Genomic DNA, 20,435 nt, shown 5'->3' on the forward strand with positions numbered 1-20,435 from the left:
AGAGAGGATGTTGCCTCTTGTGGAGGAATCTAGGACTGTGGGGGCACAGTTTAAAAAAAGAGGTCTCTTATTCAAGGTGGAGATGAAGAGAAATTTCTTCTCTAAGGGTCATTAGTGTTTGGAATTCTCTTCCCCAGAAAGCAGTGGAGGCTGGGTCAATGGATATATTTGAGGCTAAGTTAAATTTATTGACCTACAAGGGAGTCTGTGGTTATGGGGTCAGGCAGGAAAGTGGAGTTAAGGCCACAATCAGATCAGCCATGATCTTATTGAATGGCGGAGCAGGCTCAAAGGCCCAATGGCCTACTCCTGCTTCTGTTTCTCATGATCTCATAATCATAGAGTCTTATAGCACGGAGGGAGGCCATTCAGTCCAACATGCCAGAGCCGGCTCTCTGACTGAGTTATCCAACTAGTCCCGCTTCTCTGTTCTTTTCCCATAGCCTTGTATCGAAAAATGAACTCTGTTACAAGCGTGAGTGTATGCCTACAAATCACCCTGATATCGAGTCTCCCCTTTACAAGTTAATTTAGGTTTAAAATGATAAAAGTATTCAAAAGTGTAAATACAGATCAGCTATTTCTTCTGATGGTGAAATCCCAAAGGGATCTGTTTTGCGGCCTCTTTTCTTTAATACCCAAAAATGATCCAGAGCTAGGAGTCACAAGCACAATGATTAACTTGCAGATTATACAAAACTGATATAAAGGTGGTAGATATCAAAGCTGAATAGGATAAACTACAGGAGGGTGTGAATATACTTGGAAAATTAGGCAAGCAGGTGCCAGATTAAATTCAATGGGAAATGCAATGTGCTTCATACAGGGACAAAAAAATCCAGGAAAGACTAAGACCGCTCAGGATGGGATATTGCAGCTATTGAAAGCCTACAGAAAAGAGAAACCAGAATGATTGAAGGGTTGGAGAAATTGGATTGCGTAAGAAGGCTATATTCTCAGTGGAAGATTAAGAGGGGATATGATTACTGTTTTTAGGATTCTAAAGAGTCTAGATAAATGCAGAATGTGACCAGTTGTTCCATCTTGTCTAGAACCAGAAGAAGGATCTGCACTTGAAAGGAGTAAATTTATAACTAATTTGAATTTAATGAGCTAACGGTCAATCTTTGTAATGAGTTTCTAAGGGAGATGGTGCAAGCAGTTAGAATAGCTGGATTTTCAGAAAATAAATTTTGGGATACAAGTAATTTGAGGCATGACAACTGAACAACAGGTATATTGACCTATAGTTCCAAAAACTTTCCACCACCAGCAAGTTTTCCTAACCTCATGTCTGGGTCTGTTGCAAACTAATTGATTAGTCAGGTCAACAACTCCATTGTCATGTGACTATCAAGATGATAAAAAGCAAACTAAATGGACCTTGGTCTTTTTAGTTCAGCAATTCATAAATTCCTAACCCAGAACAAAGGGGTACAGCCTTAAAATTAGAGCAAGTCCATTCAGGAGTGAGATCAGGAAACAACTGTTCATATTAAGGTTGGTAGAAATCTTGAACACTCTCCCACAAAAGGTTGTGGATCTTGGATAATTGAAATTTTCAAGACTTAGATCAATGTAAGATTGTCAAGGAATATGGCCTAATGGTAGGCAGATGGAGATACGCTACTGATCAGCCTTACAGGGAGTTAATGGAGATGAAATACAGATTAGCCATGATCTAATTGAATAGTAGAAAAGACTTGAGGAATGAATGAATTCGTCTCATTCCTGTGTAATTTGCATCATCATGTAAAATAAGGAGGTTTGTGTTTGTGAAGTGTTATGCTGGAAGCAAATCAGTTCTTTTTCACAGGGTGGAATAGTATTGTTGATGTATTGACATAATGTGTTGCTACTCAAGTGCACAGTTCCAGCAAATAGAAAAATGTGACTTTCCTCCACAAACATGCACTGCCCAGTTTAAAAGGGGCAAAAAGGGTTAAGTTATGGGGACAGGCTGCATGGGCTGGACTTGAGAGTATAGAAGGCTAAATGGTGATTTAATTGAGGTGTTGAAGATGAGTTGATAGTTTCTCTCTGCCCACCCTATCTGCTGGGAGAGTCAGAAAAAGGGACCATAACCGTAAAATTAGAGCTATGTCAGAGAAAGGTGATGTCAGGAAGCATTTCTTCATGCAGGGGGTAGTGAAAGTCTGGAACCCCCACCCTCCTCCTCCCCTCCCACCTCAGAAAGAAAGCTTGGAGCTGTAGGTCCATTCGAAATTTCAAAACTACAATTAACAGACTTTTGTTACGCATGATATTAAGGGTTAGAGAATTAAGTTTGGTAAATGGAGTTACCGATCAGTCGTGATCTCATTCAATAGCGGAAAAGGTTCACAGGGCTGAATGACCCACTCCTGTTTCTATTTGGCCATGCCATCAGCAAAAGGGTTCAAGTGTAAGGAGGAGAACATTGGAGGATGAAGTTTCCCTGTCTATTGTTCTGCATTTCCTCTTGGTAGTTCCCAGAAATTTGGGAATAATTAGCTGCCAACATACAGGTGGGTACTTGAAATAGACGAGCAGCAGAGATGAATCAAAATGCACTAAAAATGTTTCTGCTAGTTCTAAAAGCATTGTGAGCCTCAAGCTGTATATCACTCATTCCTGTGAGATAGAAGATCTTCCTTCGCCCATTTCTTTGGAGACCAATTGAGAATTGGCGTTACAATGTGCCTGATGCTGCAGATTTTTGCCCCCTTCTCCTGAAGGTGCCAACTCCTTACTGGCCATGTGAAAATGAAAGGTTTTTGAAATATTTTGGGGAATATTGTGTTATTCTGTAAAGAAGGCTGGGTGTCTTTGTATGTGTGTGAGACTTAATTAAGCTGGGCAAGATTTTGATAGGAGTCAGTCTGTCTGGGGCTTTCGAAACATATTTCATTTATTTGTGTTACTGCCCTAGGTCTAGTTACAATTTTCCAGCCTAAATACTCATTAATAAACCACTTTTCGTGCCTTTGGTGACCAGGTGGTTAGGGTGCCGTTGGCTTGCCTAAGGCATGTTGGCACTCATGTTCAATATATAAAGGCTTTGTAATATACCACCATTGTCTAGCAGTTAATGATATAATTAGTGTGAAGTCTTAGGATTTGTGATTATCCATAACTTTAAGGATATCTTCCAGTATCGAAGGTCCCAAATCCACCTTAAATGAAAACATAGATTCTGATGGACCTAACAGAGACTCGTACACCGTTGTCTCAGCTGGGCACTGTTGGTCTTCAAAGTCTTCATTTTGTTGCTGGTTTTCATCAACTGTCTGACTGTCGCAAGGTAATACATCCTGTAAGGCCCCTGATGGGATGTGCTGCAAGGTAGTTGAATGAGCAGTTGGCGGTTGATTATACGTAGTTTTGTTGGTGACTGGCATGAGATTGACACTTGCAGCAGCTGGATCATCAGACACTTCTAAGTGTAGTCGAGGCGGTTTTGGGGGTGCCCTGCCGTCTGACTCTTTTGATGTACTCAAGGTTGACAGCAGGTCACGTTGGCCCTGGAGGAAAGACATGTCACCGAATGTGTCACTCTCTCCACTCTTGCCAATATGCGATCTGTGGCGAAAATCTCCAAGTGGGGGGCTGATCATGTCTGCTGTCAGGACGTCCCGCAGTTTCACCTTGCTCTTTTTTGGAGACCCAGTTTTGAGGTAGATGGGTGTTTTAACAGACATTTTCTGATCGCCCTACAGCTTTCTCCTGCAGGCTTAGAAGGTTCAATTACTGTAGAAGGGAATTTGAAAAGGCTGAATAACCTGGTGGAGTTGACAAGTTGGCTTCTGATGGCTTAGTCCTGTAGAAATGGAAAAAGAATTCTTAAATACATGATTCATTATGACAAGGGATAGTGGTTAATCCAAAATGAATTGAACTCAAGATGTGCCTGACACTGCAGATTTTTGCCCTCCTCTCCTAAAGGTGCCAACTCCTTACTGGCCATGTGAAAATGGAAGGTTTTTGAAATATTTTGGGGAATATTGTGTTATTCTGTAAAGAAGGCTGGGTGTCTTTGTGTGTGTGTGAGACTTAATTAAGCTGGGCAAAGTTTTGATAGGAGTCAGTCTGTCTGGGGCTCTCGAAACATGAAAAGGTTCAAGGTTTTAAGTTTGAGGTGCAAGTAAATAGGTTAGATTTAACATTTGCATTTTTAGAAACGTTGGGAGGTTGTTTGAATTTCAAAGGGGAACCAGAGATAACAAGGAAAATGTTTGCATCTTGCAGGAGTCCATAGGTAAATAGTAGTGGAGATATTATATTTTTATTGATCCAAAAGCAAAGACAAGATGACAACATGGAAGATCTTATATTTGGAAGGGTTTGAGTTTCAAAGGGGTGTGAGAACAATGAGACTGAGTTAAAAGGGGGGGAAGTATATTAGAATTACTGTGGCTAGCTGGTTTTTTAGCTATTGAGCTGGAGAGATGGCTGTATAGCTATTAAGCTGGAGATAGCTGGAGCTGTTGAGAAGTCTTGGACTGCAGCAAACAGTTTTATTCTGTAGTGGATTCCATACCATAAAGTGGAAAAGGGTAAAGGTCATGTGGTACACCTTTATTGAAGCTACAGCAGTTTGCCTTGAGTGATATCACTGGATTTTTCATATTTAAGCACCCATAAGGGAGCGTTGCCTGGAAGGTGTTTACTTGTGGGTTTGACCAAGTAGAGAGTTTTTTAGGGGAAATTTTTGTAAGACTAACCTTAATTGTGCAACTGTAATCTTGTGTGCTTAAGTTTTCTTTTATTCTTGTTAATAAAACTTTTACTTTTAATTTTTAAAAATCCCAAAAGTGTTACTGCTGAGATTGGTATGTCATCTTCTCGTTTTCAGAATACAAAAAAAAGAGTTGTGGCCTGTAAGCCAATTTTCCCTCTAGGATTTGGTTTGTGCAGCAATTGACACCAGCTGTGGTCATAACAGTATGTTTCAGTCACATATCAAGGCTGTGCACTTGCCAATTAAGTTTTCATGAGAGCAATTCAGACTACAGTTCATTATTCTGGATTTAAATCTATGCAAGGATCAAACACTAAAGCCCCTTTCTCTTTCTCCTTGCCCACCCCACTCTAATTAGTATTAAATTCAAAAGCAGTTTATAGAGTCATAGAGGTCTACAGCACAGAAAAGGGCCCTTTGGCCCATCGAGTCTGCGCCGGTCGAACAAGTACCTAACTATTCTAATCCTATTTTCCAGCACTACCCAGCACTAGGCCCATAGCCTTGTATGCCATGGCATCGCAAGTGCACATCCAAATACTTCTTAAATGTTATGAGGATTCCTGCCTCTACCACCCTTTCAGGCAGTGAGTTCCAGATTCCCACCACCCTCTGGGTGAAAAAATTCTTCCTCACATCCCCTCTAAACCTCCTGCCCCTTACCTTAAGTCTATGTCCCCTGGTTGTTGATCCCTCCACCAAGGGGAAAAGTTCCTTCCTGTCTACCTTATCTATGCCCCTTATAATTTTATACACCTCAATCATGTCCTCCCTCAATCTCCTCTGCTCCAGGGAAAATAACCCCAGTCTATCCAACCTCTCCTCACAACTAAAACACTCCAGCCCAGGCAACAACCTGGTAAACCTCCTCTGCACTCTCTCTGGTGCAATCACATCCTTCCTATAATGCAGATTCCGGAACTACACGCGATACTCTAGCTGTAGCCTAACCAGCATTTTATACAGTTCCAACATAACCTCCCTGCTCTTATATTCTGTGCCTCGGCTAAAAAAGGCAAGTATCCCATATGCCTTCTTAACCACCACATCTACCTGTCCTGCTACCTTAAGGGACAGGTGGACATGCACACCTAGGTCTCTCTGATCCTCAGTACTTCTCAGGGTCCTACCATTTCTCTACAACTGGGATAGAAAATATTCCCTTGGCTCTAGTACTGAGTATAACTCTTATAGACTTGCTCCAGATGCCAGTCCCAAACCTGTAGCAGTTTTAATGTTGCGCACCACTAAATTTTTCAGCTGGAATGAGGCAGTTACACAGGAGAACTGTAAGTAGCTCTCCATACTGATGATGTTTGTTGCCAGATAAAATTAAATGAAATCAAAGGCTGTTTGGGACATCAAATCAAACTGTTCATTCATCCATGAAACCAGAATTATACTCCAGGACAGGAAGGTGTACTCTGCAGCTACAGAGAATAGCAAAGCCCCAAAAATGAGATACAGGTATGAATCTGATCAAAGATCAAATGTGTTCTATATATCATACAGCACAGAAGGGGGCCATTTGGCCCATCATACCAGTACCGACTCTTTGGTAACACTATCCAATTAGTCCCATTCCCAGGCTCTTTCCACATAGCTTTGAAAAGGGAATTGGATAAGTACTGAATAGCAACATTTACAAAACTACTATTGAATCTGGTTCCACCATTCTTCAGGCAATACCTTCCAGATTATCAACGACTCATTGGCAAAAGAACCGAAAGCAACACAAACACCTTAAGTCTGTCTCCACGGGTTACAGATCCTTCTGTGACTGGAAGCAAGTTTTCCTTCCTTACACCACCAAAACGATTTATAATTTTTTAACACCTCTATCAAATTTTCTCTCGACCTTCTCTGCTCTAAGAAGAACAACCCCAGCTTCTCCAATTTCTCCACATAACTGGTACTATTCTAGGAAATTTCTTCTGTACCTACTCTAAAGCCTCACTGTCCTTCCTACGGTGTGATATCCAGAAATAAACACCTGGGAATTAATGATACATGAGTGAATTACAGGTATAAATTTAATTGGGATGCAGATACTTAGAAGTGAGTTATTATAATTTATCTCATTGTTAAACAATGGGAGGAACGAAGCCTTTCCCTTTGAACCCCCTTCCCAGCCCCTCTCCATTACCCTCACCCCATTAAACACCATTCCCCTGCCACCAATTCTATTCTCTTCCTTTTCTGTTGTCTCAGGCTGCTGTACTCGACACTGAGCTGAGCTTCCAACGCAATATCTTCTCTGTTACGACCACCTATTTCCACCCCCGTAATACTGCCAGCCTCAGCCTTAGCCCATTCGCTACTGAAACTTGCGTCCATGCTTTTGTCAATTCCAAACCAGACTACTTCAATCTCTTCCTGGCCAGTCTTCTATCTTCCACCCTCCATAAACTTCAGCTGATCCAAGCCTGCACTGTTGCATCCTAGCCACACAGACTCCCATTATCATCCTTCTCACTGACATGCATAGACTCCCAGGCTCCCAGTGCCTCCAGTTTTAATTTCTCATCCTCATTTTCAAGTCCCTCCATGATCTCACCCCTCCCCATCTCTATTATTTCCTCCAACTCTGACACCTTACACATCCCTCAATCTATTTGTCCCAACACTTGCAGCTATGCTTTCAGCTATCTAGGCCCCACATGCTAGAATCCCCTCTCTAAACCTCTCAGAGTCCCTCTCTGCTTTTTAAGACCTTCCTTAAAACGTGCCTGTTTGACCAAGCTTTAAGCCTTGCCTTCTAAGATTTCCTCCTTTCACCAGCAATTGTTTTTTTTTTTTGCCCGGTTACTCTTCTGAGAAGTGCCTCAGGACATTTTCCCTATTTAGAAGAGGCATAGAAATGCAAGTAGTTGGCATTGCAGATTGGGGGATCTTTCTGTGTGCAAATTGTCTCCCTGCACTTCAAAAGCACTTCATTGATTGTTAAGCACTTTGACACTTCATGAAGATGCCAGAAGTGCTATATAAATACAAATTTCTTTCTTACACTTTAAATCTAATAAACAGGCTCAGAGGGCATGTTTAAATCATTGCTCTCTGATTCCTGAGGTTAAATTTTAAGGTTTGTAGTGGCTCTCTGGTATCTGTTCTTTATAACATGTATGCTGCTTTCATTGTGTTTGGGTTTGTGTGCTTTTGTGTCCACAGTTGCTGACTTCTGTTGGGCAGTACAGTGCATGCTATTAGTGTCTGATGATTATGGAAAATCAGTGGCATTAACATTGTAACTTCTCTGATGTGGAAAGAACCTGTAGCTGGTAACTAGAAAATTCAAGTCCATTATTTACCTTAACTTTGCTGTTCTCCAAAAATGATTTATATTCTGAAGTAGCTGCTATATAAAAAAACTGTGAATGCTGGGAATCTGAAATGAAGGTACAAAATGAACAGCAGGTCATTCGGCATCTGCAAGGGAAAAGCGTTTTGGGTGTCAAATGGAGGGTCTCATCTGACATCTTAACCCAGCTCCTCCTCTCTGATGCAGCCTGACCTGCAAATTTCTGGCATTTTCTGCAGTGTCATGCAGTTAGTCCTAATCATGGATGACTATTTCAGACAAGTGTGTTTGCATGTAGCTGATATTAATGAGGCTGTCACAGGCAGTGTGCTTGTGAGACTGTGTTGCCTTTTATCACTATCATGTTTAAAGTCTACCACCAGGTGTAGGAAGTCAGGCAGTTGGTTCCCTCAGGATATGACATGGCTTGTGTTGTTGAGTTTGTCGTCACTTTGGATGGACTGTCCCTGGAGTGATGTTACAATCGAGCAACAGAGGGGCAGGAAATGGTGCTTAGACGTCAGGGTTGGGAGGAATGTGTGACTCATATTCCGTGGCCTGTGCTTACTGGCAGCCTTTCACCTTCAGACAGAGCTGGTTTCTTTTACAGAGCTCATCCAGACGTGGGAGTCAACCAGTGGAGCCACGATTTCAGTCAAGGTGATGACAACATAGGACTACATTGACTGTAAAGCACAAAAACAAGCCATTTGGCTCAGCCCATCCATGCTGATATAAAAACAGAAAATGCTGGGAAAATTCAGCGGGTCTTAACAGAGTTAACATTCCAAGTCCTTATGACTCTTCTTCTGAGCTCTGAAAAAGAGTCAGACGGACTCAAAACGTTAACTGTTCCTCCCTCCACAGATGCTGCCAGACCTGGTGAGATTTTCCAGCGGTTTCTGTTTTTATTTCAGATTTCCAGCATCCGTAGTATTTTGCTTTTGCCATCCATGCTAATGTTTGTGCTGCAAACAAGACTCCTCCCACCCCTCTTCAATTCACCCTAACAGCATAACCTTCTGATCTTTTCTCCCTCAAGTGTTTATCGAGCTTCCTTTTAAATATATTGACCAGCTAAACATAGAAAACCAGTAGCACCAGATGAGCTACAGTGTGCACTGACCCAGGGTAGAATGATGCACTGAATGATATTCAGGCTGATACCGACATTTCTATCACCACGCCTGTGTTGGTGGGAATGGTTGGATTTGACCAAACCAGGGCTGTGAATTTTGAATATCGGTTTTTAGCCTCTTACCATTTTGTTTATTGTTTGGGCTCATTTGCAGATAATTGATTGTAATTTAAGTCACTGCGAATCCCTCCAGCCCACCCCAGCAGGTGCCTGAGATACAAGACGACTTGCAACACTGAAAAGAATAAAGAATGGGCCGAGAAAACTAAACCTATTTTGACATAGCCAGACCATAAAACCTTACCCCTTCTTCAATGTAACACTGAAAGATCAATACTGTAACAACACTGTCTTTCAGATAAAGAAGTACTACCCCACCCCCGCAGCACATCATTCACACTGAAGGACGACAATAAAAAAAATACAAACTTTCAAATACCACAGGACATTCTGTGCCAACATTTTCTCAAAACTGTGTAGAATATTTCCAACAATTCAAGGAATGAAAATAGCCATACTAACTAACATGCAAAAGTCAATAAATCCAGAACCACACACTCCAGGCACCCAACTAGCTGCTGGGTGGTACTTAGTACTTACAAAGGAGCAGATGCTAAAGCTAGTCTGCACTGAAGCTGGTGCTGACACCTCGAATTGAAGCTGTGCAGTGCTGGTGCTGCGGAGCGTGCTTTAATTGCTACTCAGCTGTTTGGGAATCATCATCTATCCTGAACAGTCATGAGGTCAGAGAAAAGCTGCCTCAGGAAATCCAAACTGTCCCTCTGCTCCTCTCTCCAGAACACAAATGATGTGAAAGAATACAAGTTGGTGAGTGTTCCATTTTAAGTGGCCCTGTACCTGGGGCCTATTGGGCGAGAGCAGCTGTGTCCTTTTTTTATACTTGTGTCTTTTGCCCCATTTATCCTCCCTCCTCCCTCTAATCCCTGCATAAAGCCTGAGTAAGCTCACTGTTAGGCATCCACCTATAACCCCTTTGAGACTAGAAAGAAGTTGTGGCCAAGACTTGTTTTGTTTTTACTCTCACTTTATGTGGCGAACTCCTGACCTCAGCTGAGCATGCCCCACATCAACACATTTGAGATTCAGTGGGCTGGGGGAGTTGCAGTCACATTGTCCAGTCTCCACTCAGTTCATAGACACTGGGGCTTCTTAGCAATGCTTATTTCTCTAATCTTTACGTGATTTGCCTTTACAATCTGGCAGGTCCTATCATCTAATACATTATATATCTGGTCCTGTATTGTGTGGTGAGTACTGATATGGGTAAAATGTGCTGAAGAAGTTCCCATTTTCCTAAGGAAGATTCGAGCAGGTAGTTGCAACTCCAGAAATGAAACATCAGATGTCCTACACCCCACCACCCCCCACCCATCACCCACAGGCTTTAAATACAGGGGGACTGGTGCAAGATTTGCAAGATACGCAATGATGAAGCATAACTGAAACACTCGGAAGGCAGGAAGAATAAAGGTTAGATAGAGACCTGGGTATTGTACCCAAAGAGGCTTGTAATTTGGGCACAAACCAATTATGTGGCATAAAAGAATTACAGGTAATTTTGGGCCTAAGTGACTTACACATCTAACTACATTACGCACAAGTCTCCTCAATCTTTTGTGTCCAAATATCAAACCACAAAACTGGTAACACCTCCATTCTCAAATGCACATATATCCAATTGTTCAGGGGGAGGCCTTTCAAGGCTGTGACCGACTTTTCAGGTGCGGCAGGAATGAGTATTTTTTCTATTCTTTAAATTGCAAGTTTTGAGCGTTGTTTAAAGATTTATGCTGACTGAGACCTCCATGTTTGTTTCTTGGATGGATTTTTATGGAAAAGTATAAATCACATTAAAACTTGAAAAGCTTCAGGATTGTAGGTTCTTATGCTGTTTCTGAGATGCATGAATGGTAATAAAATGAATTTAAAATTTAAGTTTTCATACTTAAAGAAGAACAATATATGGTCTGGGTTTGGTGTTTCCTTCAGCCCCAATTGTTTATGCTGATTTCTGCCCATTTTGAGTTTGAGTGTATGCCGATGAACTTGATAACAACAAAGTGGGTGCAACATTGGGTGCATTTGTGGATTTAATGTCATGGTTGCACCCTAGGAAGAAACACAAGGCAGAGTAAAATTCCTGTTACATTGTTCCATCAAAGATTCTCAGGGCAGGTACAGCAAGGGTTAGATTCAGAGAAAAGCTGATCCCTCATCAAGCAGTCCCAGATCAGATGTTAAATGTAAAGTTCCTTCTACTCTATATTGTCAAAATCAGCTTAGTTATAGCATAAAGCACCCTCCCTTCAAGCAGCCCCTAAGTCAGATACAGTACAGCTAGATGCTGAGTAAAGCTTTACAGCCACAGTCCCAGAAAGATATATGCTACTGCACTTTTTTTTTCATTTCCCACACCAATCATCCAATTGGTGCTACTTGAATTGCCCGCAACTACTACATAACCGACAGGCAAAACTTAGTTCACATGGTCTCCTCAGATGGATTACGCAAATGAGACTTTCATCCAATCACTCTAGGATAATTATTCCAGGAACCATAGGTGAAAGGCCAGTGACTAACAGACTCCACCACCCCAGTTCCTCATATAATTCATATTCTGTAATCAAAATGCACATTACATCAAACCAGCCAGTGCATTGCCAAAGTGCTGACTATTTTAAAGTGCCATGCACTGACTATTTATGTAAGATGTGCTGTGTGATTCAGTAACCTGCGTTGACTGTATGATTAAGTAACATGAGCTAACTGTGTAACAAGTGTGTTTTCCTAGCTGCCGATTCCATTCTTTCCCCCGCCCACTGTCTCAGGCTCACCCAGACTATTCCCAGACTTGGCATTTTCTTTGATAATCTCAATTTCTGACTTCATATCCTCTTCATCGTCCCATCTCTTCCTTATTTCAGCCCAGTAACTGCTGAAAATCTATTCCAAAGACTACCATTGCCCATCTTTCATAAACTTGAGCTCATCCAATACTCTGCTGCCCCTTTCCTATGCCACTTACCCATCAATCCTGTGCTTTCTGACCTCAGTGTAACATGTGTGAACATGTATACAAAAGTCTAGTTATTGTATATTGTATAACAACCTTGTGAAGATTGATAGAGATGTAGAGCAAGAGATGGATAGTATCTTTGCTTAGCTGTCGCCAACTCCTTTATCCAAAGCAACCTTACCATGCTGTGTCACTCATTTTAAAAAAAAGTCTGAGAGAGAAAATGAAGAAACAGAAGAGTAGAGACCAAGAAAACAAGCACAGTTTAGTCAATGTATGTGTGTGTGTATGTAATTACTAGAATATATCCATAATATATTTTTAAAAACACCTGTTAATTTTTTCTTTTATAAATTCCTATGTACACCTTTATATTGGGAACTGCCTACATAAACTTATCACACTGTAATTGCGTACTTGTCACACTGTAATTGCACCCTCAACAAATTGGAGGCACCACAGCACTACTTAGAGGGTGCAAATGCAGGATTCTTGTTTGTTCTTAAGATGCGAGCGATGCTGGCAGATATTGACCCTGGTGCTAGTGGATGAATTACATTATATATCCTAGTCAGCATGGTGTGTGCCTTGGAGGTGTTGGCGTTCCCATGACTGGTGCTGCTCTTGTTCTTGCACATGGTAGAGGTCACAGAGGGAATTTCTTTTAAAGTAATCTTTGAGTTGCTGCACTGTATCCTGTAGATTGTGCATAGTCCAGCCACAGTGCATTTGGGAGCGAAGGGGATAGGTATCAAGTACAGGAGCTGTGGCTCAGTTGGTGGCACTCTCAGCTCTTGAGTCAACAGATTGTGGGTTCAAATCACACATCAGGGACTCTAGCAAAAATCTAGGTTGACACTCCAATGCAGTACTGAGGAAGTGCTGGACTGTCGGAGGAGCTGCCTTTCGGACAAGACTTCAAACCATAGTGCTCTCCAAAGTGGATGTAACAGATCCTAATGGCACTATTTCAAAAAGCGGGGGAATTATACCTGGTATTATGGCCAATATTTATACCTCAATCAACATCACTAAAACTGATTATTTGCTATTTATTACATTGCTGTTTGTGGGAGCTTGCTGCACATAAATTGATTACCACGTTTCCTGCATTGCAATAGTGACTATCCTTCAAAAGTACTTGGCTGTAAAACACTTTCTGATGTCCTGAAATCATGAAATATCCTCCATAAATGCAAGTTTTTTTTTACTGGTAGCATCCCTAATGAAGTCAACACATCTGATGGTCCTAGATGGTGTTGAGTTTCTCGGTGTACCCATCCTCCCAGTAATGAGTATTCCATTACATCCTGAAAATGATCATAGGCAGCCTCCGTTATAGATATGGCTATCCATTCATTCATTCATGTGTGCTCTGCCTAAATGCAGGTCCTTGGCTCATTGCCTGCTGATGCTTCATCCTGAGCTGTTTTCTTGCAGTTTTTGTCAGGCATGGTTTTCTGCAGGGCGAGGAGGGAGGTCCCAAGTCTACTCCAGCCAGAATGTAGTTGGCGTTATTTTGAACCACACGTTAGCCATCTAGCCAACTGAGCTTCCCAACCCCCACCAACCCCCCCGGATTTGGACATTGGAATTTATAAATCCAAAAATAAGGACAGAATGTATCATTTGAAAATTGGGGACTGAATTATATCCCTGGTCATTTATTTACCCCCCCAGCTTCACTTGACCTGAAAAACACATCTGGACTTGACTTCTCGGGTGATTTGTCATGGTAGGTCAGCAAATAATTTAGAATAATCCGGTCAGGACCTACAGTAAATGTATCTGAACAGCCTCACATCTGCAAGGATGTCACCATGGCCATGCGTTTCTAATGGAAATGAGCCACAGCATAAATCTGTCTGCATTTCAGCACTGGTTGGCACTATATTTCGCTCAGAGGGGCCGTTACCTTTGGCGATCACCACGGATATGTCCTTGGCCCCCTCCTATTTTTCATCACATGCTCTGCCCCCTTCAGTGACATCATCCAAAATCATCAGATTCCACATGTATGCTGACGTCACCCAGTTCTACTACGCCACCAGCTCTCTCATGCCTTTGACTACCTCTAGTTTGTCATGCTGCTTGTCTGACATCCAGTGCTGGATGAGCCACAATTTCCTCCAATCAAATATCTCTGCCCCTGCCTGAGCCCAGTTGCTGCTGAAGCCTCATCCATGCATCTGTTACCTAAACTATTCCAATGCTCTCCTGTCAGCCTCCCACTTTGCAACTTCTGAAAACTTGAACTCATCTAAAACTCTGCTGCCTGTAAAAATTGGCACCCTAAAGTTCACCTATGCTCACTGATCTACATTGACTTGGTCTGGCAACATCTAAACTTTAAAATTCTCATTCATGTGTTGAAATTCCTCCATGACCTTGCCCCTTCCTACCTCTGTAATCTTACTACTTTCTCTGATCTCTGCACCCCAACATTTGTAGCTGTGTCTTCAGCCACGTAGGCCCAAGAAATGGAATTCATCCTATACCTCATGTTCACTCGCTCTCTCCTCCTTCATGACTCCCTGTAAAACATGCCTATTTAACCAAGTTTTTTGTCATCTATTCTAATAGCTCCTTTTTGGCTTGATGCTAATTTCTGTCTGTTTACACGCCTGTGAAATATCTTGGGATGTTTTCCCATGTTAAATGCATTATATAAATGTTATATTGGCATTATCCAGTATTTGTAGTATTTGACTTCCATGCGAGCAATTACTTCTCCTCACGGATTTTAGATGCTGAATTGCAAATGCAATTGACAATTGCAGATGAGATCACTAAATTGTTCTAAGTCGTCAGCTACCGGGCTTAAAAGTAAAAAAAATAGTACTGAGGGTTGGGATTATTGTGTGGTGCTCCTAATTCTTCTTCTGGATTGTTCCCACCTTTACCACCAGCAGAACTTCACTCTAGTGCTATGCCGAATGGTCTACAGGCACAAAAATAATGCTGCCGGCCTTCATTCATTGTTCATATTTCGTGAAATTTTCACCCACCCACCATTAATTGAAATCTCAGCTACATCGCTGGCCTGTGACTGTTTCCAGTGTCCAGGTATGTGGAGTCGAGCATTTTGGGTGTAAGTGAAGCTGTTTGGATTTATTGGTTTCAAGAAACAGACCTGAGCCAGCTCTGAGTGTTGAAAAATTCATGCCTGTGAGGATGTCACTGTGACTTCGTACTGTAATATTAAGGATAAAGACTGAACTGTGCCAACAAAATGCTTTCAGACCAAATGGAAATGTGTTAAAATTTGTAAAGTCACTAACCTGCTTTCCGCGTTGTCTGTGTCTGGTGTGTTGTGTCAAGGTGAATGGTGCTGCTATTTTAAGCTCACTGCTCCCAAATCACACTGCTTTGGTGTCCTAAACACACTCTTGCTGTAATTTCCTGACTCTCCTTTTCTCCGACTATAGCTACAACTCCAGAGCTCCTTCTTATAGTTCTGTTGAGTGGATGTTGCTCAATTATATTGTGGCGAATCAAAGTCAATCATTGCTTAGCTCCTGAAGTGACATAAAGCAGGCAAACCAGTATAGTGAGAACAGGTTTTACACTTGACTGTGTATCTAATCAGGAAGTTGCACAGAGACCTGTGAATCACATCTGATCCACCCACAGCTGATTGGAATAGTTCAGTCAACGACCCAAACTTTTAACACTGCTAAGGTCCAGTCATGTACACTTTGCTGGATGGACTTCACTGAGAAAGAAGTATGCTATTCTTTAGGAACAGAGGACCTTTATGTGAAAGTAAATTTGCTGCAGTGCCCACAGCAGTGTAGTTATAAAACTCAGGTAGTGTCCACAGCGGAACAAAAGCAAAAATACCTGGAAAAACTCAGCAGGTCTGGCAGCATCTGCGGAGAGGGACACAGTTAACGTTTCGAGTCCGAATGACCCTTCAACAGAACTAAGTAAAAATAGAAGAGAGGTGGAATATAAGCTGGTTTAAGGGGGGGTGGGACAAGTAGAGCTGGATAGAGGGCCAGTGATAGGTGGAGATAACCAAAAGATGTCACAGACAAAAGGACAAAGAGGTGTTGAAGGTGGTGATATTATCTAAAGAATGTGCTAACTAAGGGTAGAAAGCAGGACAAGCAAGGTAAAGATAGCCCTAGTGGGGGTGGGGTGGGGTGAAGGAATCTAAAAAGGCTGAAAGGTAGAGATAAAACAATGGATGGAAAAACATTTAAAAATAATGGAAATAGGTGGGAAAAGAAAAATCTATATAAATTATTGACAAAAAAAGGGGGTGAGGATGGAGGAAAGAGTTCATGATCTAAAATTGTTGAACTCAATATTCAGTCCGGAAGGCTGTAAAGTGCCGAGTCGAAAGATGAGGTGCTGTTCCTCCAGTTTGCGTTGAGCTTCACTGGAACAATGCAGCAGACCAAGAACGGACATGTGGGCATGAGAGCAGGGTGGAGTGTTGAAATGGCCAGCAACAGGGAGGTCTGGGTAATGCTTGCGGACAGACCGAAGGTGTTCTGCAAAGCGGTCACCCAGTCTGCGTTTGGTCTCTCCAGTGTAGAGGAAACCACATTGGGAGCAACAAATGCTGTAGACTAAATTGAGGGAAATGCAAGTGAAATGCTGTTTCACTTGAAAGGAGTGTTTGGCCCTTGGATGGTGAGGAGAGGGGAAGTAAAGGGGCAGGTGTTGCACCTTCTGCGGTTGCATGGGAAGGTGCCGTGGGAGGGGGTTGAGGTGTAGGGGGTGATGGAGGAGTGGACCAGGGTGTCCCGGAGGGAACGATCCCTGCGGAATGCCGCCAGGGCAGGTGAAGGGAAGATGTGTTTGGTGGTGGCATCATGCTGGAGTTGATGGAAATGGCGGAGGATGATCCTTTGAATGCAGAGGCTGGTAGGGTGATAGGGTGATATCAGAAACATGATAGGGTCCCCCTTGTCCTCACTTATCACCCCACCAGCCTCCACATTCAAAGGATCAGCCTCCGCATTCAAAGGATCATCCTCCGCCATTTCCGTCAACTCCAGCATGATGGCACCACCAAAAACATCTTCCCTTCACCCCCCCGGCAGCATTCCGCAGGGATCGTTCCCTCCGGGACACCCTGGTCCACTCCTTCATCATCCCCTACACCTCAACCTCCTCCCACAGCACCTTCCCATGCAACCGCAGAAGGTGCAACACCTGCCCCTTTACTTCCCCTCTCCTCACCATCCAAGGGCCCAAACACTCCTTTCAAGTGAAGCAGCATTTCACTTGCACTTCCCTCAATTTAGTCTACTGTATTCGTTGCTCCCAATGTGGTCTCCTCTACATTGGAGAGACCAAACGCAGACTGGATGACCGCTTTGCAGAACACCTTCGGTCTGTCCGCAAGCATTACCCAGACCTCCCTGTCGCCGGCCATTTCAACACTCCACCCTGCTCTCATGCCCACATGTCCGTCCTTGATCTGCTGCGTTGTTCCAGTGAAGCTCAACGCAAACTGGAGGAACGGCACCTCATCTTCCGACTAGGCACTTTACAGCCTTCCGGACTGAATATTGAGTTCAACAATTTTAGATCATGAACTCTTTCCTCCATCCCCACCCCCGTTCCTTTCCCCCCACCCTCCCTTTTTTTCCAATAATTTATATAGATTTTTCTTTTCCCACCTATTTCCATTATTTTTAAATGTATTTCCATCCATTGTTTTATCTCTACCTTTTAGCCTTTTTCGATTCCTTCACCCCACCCCACCCCCACTAGGGCTATCTGTACCTTGCTTGTCCTGCTTTCTACCCTTAATTAGCACATTCTTTAGATAATATCACCACCTTCAACACCTCTCTGTCCTTTTGTCTGTGACATCTTTTGGTTATCTCCGCCTATCACTGGCCCTCTATCCAGCTCTACTTGTCCCACCCTCCCCTTTTACCAGCTTATATTTCACCTCTCTTCTATTTTTACTTAGTTCTGTTGAAGGGTCATTCGGACTCGAAACATTAACCGTGTCCCTCTCCGCAGATGCTGCCAGACCTGCTGATTTTTTCCAGGTATTTTTGTTTTTGTTTTGGATTTCCAGCATCCGCAGTTTTTTGCTTTTATCTTAGTGTCCACAGCAGTGTAGATACAAACCCCAGGCAGTTCCCACAGCAGTGTAGATACAAACCCCAGGCAATGTCCGCACATTGCAGATACAATCCCCAGACAGTGTCCTAGCAGTGTTGGTACAAACCGTGAGCAGTCTCCACACAGTGTAGATCCAAACCCTGCAGTGCCCCTAGTAGTGTAGATAAAATCCCCAGGCAATACGCACAACAATGTGGATACAAACCCCAGGCCGAGATAATAGCAGTGTAGATACAAATGCCAGCAGGGCCCACAATATGGCAGATACAAATCTTGGTCTGTTCTCTCCTCTTGCCCAGAAGAGCTGATAATCAAACCTGCTCCTCTGCCCCTCCCTGTAAAATTGGCTTCATGCAAAGCTGAACAGAAAGGAACCATCTAACCACTTATTCCAAGATGAGATAGTCTTTCAATCATTATGGGCAACAGTGTCAAGGATTGGGCATTAAAACTCATTCTCCATATTCTACCAGTCTTTGGCATTTCTTTTCAAGCTAATACAAATTTAGTTTGCTTTGAAACTCAACATTTCAATGCAACTCTTTCCAAATCCTTTCTGTGCAAAAATGATTAGAAAAACCCTCTCAATGTGACTAGCATTTTCTCATGCTCTCAGAATGTCCCAAATCCATTCACAGTCAATGCATTACTTTTGACCTGAGGTCATTGTTGGTTACCAAACGTGGCAAACAGTTTGTATTCAGCAAGGTCCTGCAAATGAATGAGTGGCCCCAGTTCATCTGCTCTGGTAGTGTTGGTTGAGGGGGAGTGTTAGCCTGGACACCATGAGAACCTTTGAGTTCTTTTTCCTATAATCCCCTGGGATCAGATATCTTCTTCTCTTAGGCTATCCCTTGGGGCCGAGGATGACTTGCTTCCACACTAAAAATGAGCACTCGGGTGACTGAAGAGTCCAGTGTGTGATCTACAGTCTCTGCCACAGGTGTGGCAAACGGTGGTAGGGGGAACAGGTGGGCGGGTGCCCGGGTTGCCATGTGCTCCTTTCACTGTCGATGCTTGGCTTCAGCTGGCCCTTGGCGATGAGACTCAAGGTGTTCAGCTCCTTCCCAGATGCTTTCCCTCCACTTCAGGCAGTCTTGGGCCAAGGGTTCCCAGATGTCAGTGAGGATGTTGCAATTTTTCAAGGAGACTTTGAGGGTGACCTTGAAGCATTTCCACTGCCCACCTGGGGCTAGCTTGCCGTGTCGAAGGTCAGAGTAGAGCGCTTGTTTCAGGAGTCTCGTGTCAGGCATGCGGACAATGTGGCCCTCTCAGCGGAGCTGATCGAGCGTGTTCAATGCTTCGATGCTGGGGATGTTGGCCTGAGCAAGAACACTGACGTTGGTGTGCCTATCCTGCCAGTGGATTTGCAGGATTTTCAGAGGCAATGCTGGTGGCACTTCTCCAGAGTTTTGAGGTGCTTGCTGTACCTAGTCCACGTCTCTGAGCCATATAGGAGGGTGGGTATCTCTACTGCTCTGTAGACCATGAGCTTGGTGCCAGGTTTGAGGTCCTGGTCTTCAGACTCTCTCTTCCTCAGGTGGCTGAAGGCTGCCCTGGCACACTGAACCTTGTCATTGATGTCTGCCCTTGTGGACAGTAGGCTCCCAAGGTATGGAAAGTGGTCCACGTTGTGGACTTTGAAAACTGGGGGGCAGGTTGGTAATGGACCTTTGTCTTACGGCTGTTTAGTGTAAGGCCCATGCTCTCGGATGCCTCGGTGAAGGTGTTGACGATGGCTTGGAGCTCAGCCTCTGACGCAAGCATTGTCTGCGTACTGTAGTTCAATGACAAAGAATGGGATGACCTTGGATCTGGCCTGCAGGTGGCGGAGGTTGAACAGGTTCCCATTTATTCTGTAGTTCAGCTCCACTCCAGCGGGGAACTTGCTGAGGGCGAAATGGAGCATTGCGGCAAGGAAGATCAAAAAGAGCATCGGTGAGATAACACAGCCTTGTTTGACCCCAGTCAATGTGCATTGGGTCTGTGGTGGATCTGTTGGTCAGGACCACAGCTTACATGTCATCGTGGAGCATGCGGAGGATGGTGACAAACTTTTCGGGGCAGCCAAAATGGAGGAGGATGCACCATAATCCTTTGCAGTTGACAGTGTTGAAGGCTTTTGTGAGGTCAAAGAAGGCCATGT

The 20,435-nt window shown here is 43.3% G+C and overlaps 2 protein-coding genes across 4 annotated transcripts in view; one reads left to right on the forward strand and one right to left on the reverse strand.

Moving 5' to 3' along the window:
* Positions 1–20,435, forward strand: part of dnajc17 (DnaJ (Hsp40) homolog, subfamily C, member 17) — a 209,390-nt gene that overhangs the window by 139,744 nt on the left and 49,211 nt on the right. The gene's annotated exons all lie outside the window — the stretch shown is intronic.
* LOC144693290 (cdc42 effector protein 2-like) lies at positions 2,869–15,607 on the reverse strand. Its single transcript, XM_078563039.1, has 2 exons — positions 15,475–15,607; positions 2,869–3,799 (listed from the first exon to the last, which is right to left on the reverse strand). The coding sequence occupies exon 2, from the start codon at positions 3,678–3,680 to the stop codon at positions 3,093–3,095; it is 588 nt and encodes a 195-aa protein (XP_078419165.1). The 5' UTR covers positions 3,681–3,799; positions 15,475–15,607; the 3' UTR covers positions 2,869–3,092.

The sequence above is a fragment of the Cetorhinus maximus genome, chromosome 18, assembly GCF_964194155.1.
Source record: "Cetorhinus maximus chromosome 18, sCetMax3.hap1.1, whole genome shotgun sequence".
In the NCBI taxonomy this organism is placed as follows: domain Eukaryota; kingdom Metazoa; phylum Chordata; class Chondrichthyes; order Lamniformes; family Cetorhinidae; genus Cetorhinus; species Cetorhinus maximus.